The 11,841-nt window shown below is 39.8% G+C and overlaps 1 protein-coding gene across 1 annotated transcript; it reads left to right on the top strand.

Annotated features, from left to right (window-relative positions):
- Nucleotides 1–386: 386 nt before the first annotated feature.
- Nucleotides 387–9,512, top strand: htr3b (5-hydroxytryptamine (serotonin) receptor 3B). The gene is made up of 9 exons (XM_066645280.1): nt 387–440; nt 1,985–2,140; nt 2,404–2,448; nt 2,896–3,005; nt 3,158–3,327; nt 4,565–4,722; nt 7,783–7,993; nt 8,606–8,815; nt 9,247–9,512. The coding sequence occupies exons 1-9, from the start codon at nt 387–389 to the stop codon at nt 9,510–9,512; spliced, it is 1,380 nt and encodes a 459-aa protein (XP_066501377.1).
- Nucleotides 9,513–11,841: the final 2,329 nt, after the last annotated feature.

The following is an 11,841-nucleotide window of genomic DNA, read 5'->3' as shown; positions in this document are numbered from 1 at the left end:
TTGATGTGATTGGTTAGTGTATCCCCACTACTGCGCAATGATTGGTTAGCAATCTTTTCATCTTTCTTTGACTGGCTATATAACCCCTACCCCCTACATACCCTTAATAATACCTTATTGATTAATTTATGAAGGACTGGCGCCCCCTCCAGGGTGTATTCCCGCCTTGCACCCAATGATTCCAGGTAGGCTCTGGACCCACCGCGACCCTGAATTGGATAAGCGATTACAGATAATGAATAAATGAATGATTCATTGTCTGTAACTGAATATTTAGTTAGGGTTGCAGTGAGTATAGCCTGGAATCACTGGGTGCAAAGTGGGGACGCAACCTGGAGGGGGCGCCAGTCCTTCACAGGGCGAAAAATACTCACTCATTCACACCTATGGGCAAATGGGAAGAGCACAACAAACTTCTCGCAGGGAGTCACCTGGAGCGGGTACTGAACCCACAACACTCAGGACTATCTGTTGTGACACCATGCCGTCCATTAATTTATATTATATTATCAAGTTGAATTGTGTAGACATTCTGGAAAACATCTATCCAACCAATTTTCTAAAAATAACCAAAATTTGGTCACTTTAAGCACATCTAATTAGACAGCATTATTTAAAAATACTATTTCTGGACAATTTCACACAGCAACTAAACTTACCAGCATGTATGTGTTTTAGGACTGAGAGAACACAGAGAGAACACACAAAACAGTTTTTGTTTGGTTTCAGTGACATTACCGGTCCCTGCACCACTGTGCTACCCTGACAATGTAATGAAAAAGATTGTGATTTTATATCTTTTCAATTACATGTCACATATTATTTAGATTTATATTTTTCATTCATTCATTCATTCATTCATTCATTATCTATAACCCTTATCCAGTTGAGGGTCGAGGTGGGTCCAGAGCCTACCTGGAATCATTGGGCGCAAGGCGGGAATACACCCTGGAGGGGGCGCCAGTCCTTCACAGGGCAACAGACACACATTCACTCACACACTCATACCTACATACAATTTTGAGTCGCCAATCCACCTACCAACGTGTGTTTGTGGACTGTGGGAGGAAACCCACGCGGACACAGGGAGAACACACCCAGCTCCTCACAGTGATTTATATTTAAAATTTTATATATTTACTATGGATATTTTAATTTCAAAAACTATGCACAGACCTTATTACTTAATATATCACATTTTGATTCTGAATCAGTTATCTATATGTTTATATATATATAATTTACTGGACTCTGAAAAGACTATTATGTGTGTGTGTGTGTGTGTGTGTGTGTGTGTATGGGGGGGCAGTCACAAGAGATGTCAATTTCCTGCTCTCTGGCAATATCATCTTACCATCATCAGAGAAAATCAGTGAACTGCTGTGGGCACCAAATCTTTGTTGCTGCCGTACAATGTAGACTTGTGTGTGAAGAGCATTCGGAAAACACTCAGGATACTGTCATTTTTTTGAAGAATATAGCTTGTGGAGAGAGAAGATATTTCAGAACTGACACTTGATAAGGTGGGATTTTTTTCTAAACTTCCAGCTGATATCCAAAAAGTTATGTCTTCCATTCTACTGTTGTGGGCTCTTCTCTCAGGTAAGACTCCATTCAGGTTTTATGTAAACTTAAACCATAAGACAACATTTTGATTTCACATGAACTGGATAAGCAGTTACAGACAATGAATGAATGAATGAATACGTATGCATTAAAACAATGTGGACATTTATAATATTCTGCATATTGTATTTGAAGTTATGCTTAAAGACTGCTTGAGAAATACATTCATCTTTCAATTTTAAATACAGGAAACAAATTGTAAAAAAATTAAATAAGTCAAATATGCCCAGCTAGTATGTGTAATCTGCTTATGTTGCAATACGTTTACCTATTATTTACCTATAATCAGAATGGACTGTAGAATCTGTATCATCTTCAACTGTTAATATCTATATTTATTTGCCAAGTGGTTTGTCAGGTGGATTCAGTACCAGAGAAACCAAAGAGATCCGCATTAAACCAGTTGACCCGCACACTGCTACGCAAATATGACTGTGGGGTCCGGCCTGTTCTCAACTGGACCAGCCCAACGGTGGTCTACATTGACCTTATCATCCAGTCTGTGCTGGACGTGGTGAGCCTGTCACCAGCAAATAATTTTTTAAATGTTGGCAATTCATGTCTTGTATCTAGTTTGAATATAGGCAATAACATACCTGTAAAAAACAAATTAATGCATATAACAAATTAGTATAATTTGCATAATAAATGTAATTATTTACTACACCATTTAATATTGATTCTGTAAAAGGTATATTTTATGTACTGTATAGATCTTTTGAAAATTTCTGAACTGACCACAGCACACTCAGCATATGCTGACAATTCTTTATACAGGATGGACAGACTCAGAAAGTGACCACAAGTATTTGGTATCGACAGGTTGGTAACAATTTATTTGTAACATTATTGATTAAATATCAGAGACCCCTTTCATTTCTCAATTTCTAGTCATATCAGTACAATGGTGTCGGCTTATCTGCAGATGCACATTCTTTAAGATTCACAGCACTGAGTTGTTGTCCCACAGTGGGAGGATAGACAGATTATTTACGAGTCTTTTCTATCTCTCACAGATGAAAGCTATAAGTGTGGTTTATCCAATGGTGATTTTTTTGGTCGGCTACCAGGTGTTTCATGGCTCATAGGCGTTCCAGATTTCTAATGGATTTATAATAGTTTTTTAATGTTTTGAACTCCTGTACTGGAATTCCCTTAGTTACAGAATATAAACAAAGGAAGTTCTCAGATTTTTACACATTATTGTACAGTCTAAACAATCAATTTCTTGAACAATCTATACTTGACTATATACTTTTCACGTTGCAGATATGGAAAGATGAATTTCTTGTGTGGGATCCTGAGGAGTTTGATGGAATCACAGAAATATCACTTCCCTCTGATGCCATCTGGGTGCCTGATGTCATCATCAGTGAATTGTTAGAACAAACATAGTATTGAATGTTGCTGTCAATTTTCATTACGAATATGACTGGGGAATTAGACAAAAGCAGATTTGTCCAAATTAAAGTACTTTAATTTTGTACTACTCATGCCTCTGCTTTACACTCTTCCTTTCATCTCTCTTTAGTGTGGATGAGGGCAAGTCCCCCATCATCCCGTATGTTTATGTCAACTCCTCTGGGACAGTGAAGAACTACAAACCCATTCAGGTGGTCTCGGCCTGTGATTTGGAGATTTATGCCTTCCCCTTTGACAAGCAGAACTGCACTCTGACCTTTCGCAGCTGGCTCCACTCGGGTAAAGCCCCCAGTTTAACACTCTGTGTGCTTTCACTTTCTTTCAGCTTAGACATACATGTAAACAGTGCCACTCAAAGTGTTCCAAAGGTTTTCTCTTAAACAACCCAGATCTTCATATCCTTATTATCTTAACCCTTTTAATCCCAGACTAACTACTTCCTGATGCTTATTATTCATTCATTACAATGCAAAAAAATTGCAAACTGTCTAGTGATGATTGAAAATTTGGATTTATTGGAGGAATCCAGATAATTTGAAGAATTAAACGTACACTATAATGCCAAAAGTATTGCGTTCGCATGCATATGAGTGGCATCCCATTCTTAATCCATATGGTTTAACATGATTTTGGCCCACCCTTTGCAGCTATATCAACTCTTCTGGAAAGGCTTTCCACAGGGTTTAGGAGGGTGTTTATGGGAATTTTTGACCTTTTTTCCAGAAGTGCATTTGTGAGATCAAATACTGATGTTGGATGAGAAGGTTTGCAGTCTCTGCCCTAATTCATCCCATAGTTGTTCTATCATGTTGAGGCCAGGACTCTGTGCAGGCCAGTCAAGATCTTCCACATCAAACTCGCTCATCCATGTCTTTATGAACCTTGCTTTGTGCACTGGTGCACAGTCATGTTGGAACAGGAAGGGGCCATGCCCAAAATGTTCCCACAAACAGTCTGCTGAAGTACACTGAGACATTAAGAGTTCCTTTCACCGGACCTGAGGGGCTGAGCCCAACTCCTAAAAAAAAACACACCATAATCCCCCCTCTACCAAAGTTTACACCTGGCACAATGCAGTCTGACAAGTGCTCCTGGCAACCGCCAACCCAGACTTATCCATCAGATTGCTAGCAGAGAAGCGTGATTCGTCACTCCAGAGAACACAGAGTCTCCACTGCTCTAGGGTCCTGTGGTGGTGTGCTTTACATCACTGCATCTGCTTTGCATTGCACTTGGTGAAGCTCTCTACACACTGTGCTTGAGCTAATTTGAAGGGCACATGAAGTTTGGAAGTCTGTAGTGATTGATTCTGCAAGAAGGTGGTGACCTCTGTGTACAATGTGCCTCAGCGTCTGCTGACCCCGATCTGTGATTTGGCATACTTTGGCAATACAGTGTACTTTGATGTATCTGATAAAATCAAAGCAAAGGTGTTCTATCATCAAGAATATGAGTAAATGATTTTTGTTGATGATAAATGTCAGTGAAATGAATGCTGTTTGCTTTGTGTTTGCAGTGAATGAGGTTGACCTTGCTTTGTGGAGGAGTGCTGAGGTCATTGCCAATGACACCAGAGAGTACATGAATGATGGGGAGTGGGAATTACTTTCTGTGCCTTCTCTTTACTGGAAAATGAACATGGCTGACAGGGACTATGCCCACATTCAGTTCAACGTGAGCAACTCATACAATCTCTAAAACGGTAATACTATAAACTCTTGGGAATAAAGGTTCCTCAGAAGTTCCTGATATAAACGCTATCTTGAATTACAATGGAGCGGCACGGTGGTGCAGCAGGTACAGTTGCAATCACACAGCTCCAGGGATCTGGAGGTTGTGGGTTCAAGTCCCTCTCCGGGTGACTGCCTGTGAGGAGTTTTGTGTGGTCTCCGAGTGTCCGCCTGGGATTCCTCCGGGTGCTCCGGTTTCCTCTCAAGGTCCAAGACAAACATTGGTAGGTGGATTGACTACTCAAAAGTGTCTGTAGGTGTGAGAGAATATGTGAGGGTGTGTCACCCTGTGAAGGACTGACACCCCCTCCAGGGTGTGTTCCTGCCTTGTGCCCAGTGATTCAGGGTAGGCTGCGGACCCACTGCAACCCTGAACTGGATAAGCGCTAACAGGCAACGAATGAATGAATTACAATGGAACTCATACACTCACACTGGAAAATAACACACACACACTTTTCTTTTACAAAAGTGGTTCTTTAAAGAATAACCTTTTAAAGGGCACTTGTTACCAGTTAAGTCTGAAGGCCCCACAACGTCAAAATTCATTATTTCCTTCTTTATCGTTATTACCCCAGAGTTCAAAGAAAACAATGTAAGTAGTTATTTTTTTCCCTCCTATGGCTCTCCCTAGTGAAATATTTTTTTTAAAGGTGAGGGCGGGCGTGGTGGTTTCCTACCCTCGTCCTAAAATTCCATAGAGCATTTTCTGCAGTGCTGAACCCAGAGTAGCAATGTTAGAGGCTCTGTTCACCCTATTACATGGCAGTGCATCACAATGATTGTAAAGCTGAAATTTTAAGATAAAAATATTATGTAGTGTTCCGTTAAGCAGTTAAGAACACACAATACCTGGCTTTTGGAACTGGTTAGAGAAGCACAGCTTTAGGGAGCTAAAATCTTTTTTCTCTGGAATTGTTCATAAGAAATGCTTTTATGAAGTCCTTATGTTTCAGAGTGAAATTCTGGTGGAAAACATTTATCTGCCAACAGGCGTCTTCACGAACTTAAGAAACATTGGTGTACTGCTGTTACATTGTGCTATGGCTGCACCCCTTGTCCAGTTGGGTTCCTATTGTAGCCAGAACAGAGAAAGCTTCTAACAGTAGATAGCTGACTAATTTACATGTAAGTGATGTACCCTGCAGTGAGTCAGGAACAAAAGGGAAGAATACATGGTTTTCATTACCACCTGCATGTCTCAGGGACAGGGAAAACAGACTATTTGTCTTGTCAAATGCTCTTTTCTCCAGCCTTACCCGTCCTCATGGACAGAGGCAGAGAATATAAAAAAAGTCTTCAGGACGTGCTCGACTATTGACAGTAGCCTGACATGTGTCACATCCAGTGCGCTAAGTACCACGCGGCTGTTAGCAACGGTGCACTAATGCTTATAGATGAGGCTTAACGGTGGACAGCGTGCTGTGAGGATGACGATAATGAGACTGTCTCAGTGGCGTTTTGATCAATGGCTGTCTTGTTGGGTGGGTGGAATGGGCCGATAGCTCAGAGGGGCCGGGTAAGCCACCTTGTTCCGCCAAGATGCGCACACACCGGGGGAACCACGGAGGCACTTTGATTACCTTTGCTCCATGGCTCATTGGCACAAGCCATTTAGGAATCCATATTTGTGTTTTCATTCATCGGCCAGATGGGAGGGCTAGGGGGTCTTTAAGTCGGTGTGAAATTGCTCTTTGTTATCCCTGTGAAAGTTTAAGCAGCCTTAAAAGAGCCAAAGTGAAATGGATCGTTAGCTAGTTCGACTCCAGTGTGCTAAGAGAAAACAAAGAGTTTTTTTTACTGGCTGTCTTTATAGCAGTTACTGTAGGTCTAGTTTAGTGTTTGAAAGGGGTTCAAAGAAAGCTGATCTAATATGAGCATTCATACTGAGGAGTCTGGCAAATTCCACTGTATTATATCTCCAGTTGCATTTTTGTACTGATATAGGAACTATTTGTCTTCTGGACATTTTGTGGTTCATCTTATTCACATAGCATCTTTTTATGTAGTTTGTCACACATAGGGTGGGGAACAAAGACAGCTCTAAAGTATTTGGTGCCCTAAGCAATAATATAAATTCAAAATCAAAAATGTACATGTTGTACTTTTCCTCGAAATCCACATATTATACTACAGAATGTTTGATGCATGGTACAGTACAAAGAGTAGGATACAAACATTAAAGTAAAATTATCTTTAGCTTTCTAGAGTTTCACTGCCCCTTTTATATAAAGAAGATAAACATACTGGCTCTACATTTGTAACTAACTCAGCCATGTTTTTCAGGCTGAATTCTCTCCACAAGGGGGCAGGATTGGCACTCCTATAATTTTTCTGTGCATCATTGCAAGGAAGCAAACACATTAAAGGAATGCACATATTTTTGCTTAAGAAGTGAGTGGGGTTAGGGGTGGAGGGGCTTATTGCCTGTGGCCAATGCCATGTTTTTCACAACATTAATGATGATCTGCACCGTATATAGCAAGAACAACACACTGCTGAGTAGTGGAGGAGGCAACCTATGAGCAACACAGTTTAAAGGGTGGAATGTGGGCTCACAAACACTCACAGCAATTGATTTCTATAGCGTTGGTGCTGCCTCTGGCAAGTTGACGCTTTCGGCAATTGCCTGTGTTGCCTATGCTACTGGCAGGAACAAGATAATTAGTCAGAAGGTAGGAAGACGTGGAGCAAAATTGTCCTCAAAATATGTCTCCATATAACAACTGAAAACACAAATATTTATGAGTATTCCACTCAGTGAGCACAGGAGCTCAACATCCTTTCTACCCTGAGTGTGAGCTAAGGCAGTAGTAATAAAAATACACTTAAGTAGAAACATAAGTATTGTCATTTGAAAATACACATCCATTAATATTTACTTAAATAAATATACTTTTGGAAATGCAGTTTGTCATTACCTAACTCTGGGCCTTGTACAGATTGTTTTGGCTTTTCAAAGTGAGAAAGACGTTTTATTTTTATACCCTCTGTGTCCCTTTAGGTTTTAATCCGCCGGCGCCCTCTATTGTATGTGGTGGGTGTACTCCTCCCCAGCATCTTTCTCATGGTGGTGGACGTCATCAGTTTCTACCTGCCGCCGAACAGTGGCACCCGAATTTCCTTCAAAATCAGCATTCTACTGGGCTACACTGTGTTTAGGGTTAATCTGACAAATGAGATCCCTGCTACAGCCATCAAAACTCCTCTTATTGGTGTGTAGAATTGCCTTATACCTTATATATTCACTGGGTACTATTTCCATATAGGTGCACTTTGTAGAATTAAAATGTCTAGCAATGAATGTGGCCCACATCTAAGCCATAAGTACCAAAAGTGTCTCCTTTCTGGGCGTAGTCCACCTGTTGCTACATCCATCAGTTCAAATAGTACATAGAAATGAGGAGCTGTTTTATTTATTTATTTATTTAATTATTTTACTGTACAATTAAAAAGTAGATGTGTGTAAATACTGGACATTAAGTGTTTATGAATGGCAATAAAATTACAATCATACTAGCACATCAAACACTACGGTATCCACTTGTACCAGCACAGCACACACTAACCCACCACTACCACATCAGTGTCACGGCAGCGCTGAGAATGATCCATTACCAAAATCATATGTGCTCTGTGGTGGTTGTCTAGGGGATCTGATCATTGAAGCACAGGGTGAAATTGGGCTAACACAGATGGGGGCTACTGTCTGTAATCGTAGAATTACAAAGTGCAACTGTATGGTCAGTGCTGATGATAAATGGCCATTGAGTGGAGAAACAAAATGGTATAATGTTATGGCTGATTGATGTATACTTATACTGCAGGTGTTTTCTTTGCTGTCTGTATGGCACTCCTGGTGCTCAGTCTGGCCAAGTCCATTTTTGTAGTGAAGCTCCTGCATCACAACGAGAAAGAGGTTAAGGAGATGTCGATCTCTGCCTGCTTACTGGACAAGTACGGCTCAACCGACCAGACCTTCAGCGAGAGTCTGTTCACCTCAGTCAGGACCTTGGACGATGTGGATCAATCTGGAGGTGTGGGAGAGGAAAACATTTTTGCAATTCCTATGGCCATGGAAACCTTTAAACTGTTAAATTATCCACAGACATGGTAACATTTCATCCTCATAGATTATCTACAATTATAGATAATGTCTGATTTCGTGGGTAAAGTTATTAAGAAAATTTCACTGCATTGTAATGTTTTAAATATCACTACAGTATTGTGGGGCAGTTGTTACCACTTTGCCACTAGCAGCAAGAAACACAATTAAACCTTTTACAGAGAAAACACACAAGTCATTCATAAAAACTCATACAAACATAAACCTAAACTTGACAAACTGAAAAAAAATCAAGCTCTATATTTGGGATAACTCTATCATAAGGATCTATTGCAATTAATATCACAATGAATCACAGCATATTTTTGGTTAAACAGATGTTTACTTTTGCATTATTTTCAGGTTATGAATTCGATCTGTCTCCTGAGGCAGATCTACTTTCTCTGACAGAAGCCCGGGATGGCTCACTACAGCTGGAGAAGGTCCTACAGGAGGTGGTCTCCCTCAAGCTCTATCTGCAGGAGGAAGAGAACGAGGGCTCAGCTGAGGCAGAGTGGCTGGCGCTCTGCTACAAAGTCGACAAGTTCCTCTTCCGCATTTATCTGCTCATTCTGCTGATTTACACCAGTACCCTGCTGCTGCTGTGGAGCAGCTGGGGCACAGGGTGAAGCGTTTCCTCACAGACAGATGGACAGATGGACAGATGGACACATGACTGGTTAGACTACTATCTAAGGAGTCTAACTGTTGAATTACTCTATTAATCCTTGTATGTATTTGAAATAACAGATGTTCACAAAATAAATCATGAAATGAAATCTATATCTGATGCTATAATCAGGTCTAGGAGAAAGTACTGAATAAGTAGATGTTGCATATCTTGTAGTGTGGAGTTTTTACTCAAATTTGCAATTGATATGTCACCTAAAAACACACTCCCTGCTGTAAGTCATTGTATAGGGGAGTATTTATGGATATGGTGTTGGATATTTCATGAATCTAGAATCTGGATAATTGTCTCAAACCGCAATACGTCTAAAATCCAAATAAGGACGTGTTTGGATCTAATTTCAATATGAACAAATGTTTTTATTATATATACAATTACAGCTTCATTACTAATATTCCAAGAATTCTATGAACAAGCAGTTGATGACAAATAATTTTTTAGTGTTTTACATTTATATTCATTCTGACATCTGCCTTAAAAATATCAGTTTTTAAATACAATGAATTTTGAATATGAATTTTATCACAAGGGGTTTCCTGTGTAATTTAGAATCATCCAGGATTCTGTTCATCACTTTAGACACGTTTAACATTTTTCACTTGGGTTTATAGCTTCCTAGTGTCTTACATCGGGACATGAGTGAGTTTATATGGGACCAAAACATTACAATCTGTAAAAACATTAGTTTAATGTCATTGTTTTATATTACTGATATTCAGTCATTTCAGATTATTCAGGGAAAGAAAACTCTAAACTTTGAATGGGCAACTAAAGATTTGAATGTCACTGTATGTTCTTAAACCAGGTTAAATTTCAATTTGCTTTTAGAGTGACAGCTTCTGAAATTCCTTTCAGCATGATGGAATACAAATGGCAATGTTTAGACTATTAAGAGTAACGTTGTGTCATGTACTCCAATGCATGTTTGAGAGATAATGACCCCATGAGGTTAGTTTCTTGGCCCAAGTTGAACAAAGCCTATATGTCAATAAAACATGATTTTTCATTTAAAACGCAGTTTTTTTCCCCTTCTTTTGAAATAAGAGCATTACGTATCCAGCTATTGTTTGCTTACAAAAAGAAAAAACACAGGTCATTACAGTTAGTCTTCATTACACAGTGTATCTGAACTGCCTGACCAGTATGAAAATAAAAACCTAATTCAATTCCTCAACAAATTTCTGGTAATATTTCCCTGACACAAATCTAATCAGCCGACTAATGCAGAGCTAATGAAGTCTCATCATGGCAGGGCAGAGTATAGTATCTCAGTTTAATGTAGTAAGTGCTCATGGAAATTGACTTGAACTTGGCTGAGAAATATGACCCCAGTGATGTGACTAGTGGCTGTTATGGATATTCTGCCAGACGACCCGAGCGTAAGTGTGGGAAAAATCGTTAAAAGTAATTCAACACTTTTTACTTTCCATATTTATGTCATTAAGTTAAAATATTTTAACTGCTTATACTCTATGCCCAAACCATATCCTAGCCTGGACTTTTTCTGAAATCAAGAGGCATTCATTGTTAACTGATCCACTCTTGACGTAGTAACAGCATCTACTCTTTTATCAAAGGATTCAGACCAGATGTAAGAACTTTACAGTCAAGATTTGCCTACATTCAACCACAAGAACAGTGAGGTGTGGTACTACATTTGGAATATTAGTACAGGATCACAACTCCAGCTCACTTCAATGGAATGTCTGGACAGAATGCATTTCCAAAAGCTCCATAAAATTATATCTATATATCGTAACCTGGAGCATGTGACTTTAGTTTCATGTTTAGTTGCTCCAGTGTCTCCACCTTTCATTTCATGCTTTTCTAAAGCTGTCTGAGTGCAGTTGAATGTCTGTAAGAAATGGGTGCAACTCATAGTGGTTGCATCCACAAATCGAAGAGTTTTTACAAAATTATGAGGAGATGTGTACTTTGGGCTAATTAGCCAAATGTTATGTCCTTGTATGAATTATGTATGCATCTAATTCTCTTTCCAGGCCTATGATACAGTTGAAGCAACATCATATGGGCCCATTTGCTGTGATTTCAGCTCTATCAGTACATGAGTGGATTGTGGAGATAATAGTGTGTGTGTGTGTGTGGGGGGGGGGGGGGGGGGTAATTAATTGGGAAGCAGTGAGTGCTTCTGGCCAGCTCAGACATCCACACCCCATAGTGAAGCATCAGTTGCAGGAGGTAGCCCACAGCGGAGAGGAAGCTGAAGAGCTCAGTGAGATCAGAGCAGCATTGGAGCAGTGGTCAGA

This window comes from Hoplias malabaricus, chromosome 15, assembly GCF_029633855.1.
Source record: "Hoplias malabaricus isolate fHopMal1 chromosome 15, fHopMal1.hap1, whole genome shotgun sequence".
NCBI classification, from domain to species: domain Eukaryota; kingdom Metazoa; phylum Chordata; class Actinopteri; order Characiformes; family Erythrinidae; genus Hoplias; species Hoplias malabaricus.
Note: the sequence above shows the minus strand (reverse complement) of the source record. Positions and strands in the feature narration are given on the sequence as shown.

Coding starts and splice junctions, on each gene's coding strand:
- htr3b (XM_066645280.1), top strand. CDS start 387: ATGGGCAAATGGGAAGAGCACAACAAACTTCTCGCAGGGAGTCACCTG. Junction 441..1,984: donor CAGGGAGTCACCTGGAGCGG/GTACTGAACCCA, acceptor GTGGTTTGTCAG/GTGGATTCAGTACCAGAGAA. Junction 2,141..2,403: donor TCCAGTCTGTGCTGGACGTG/GTGAGCCTGTCA, acceptor TTCTTTATACAG/GATGGACAGACTCAGAAAGT.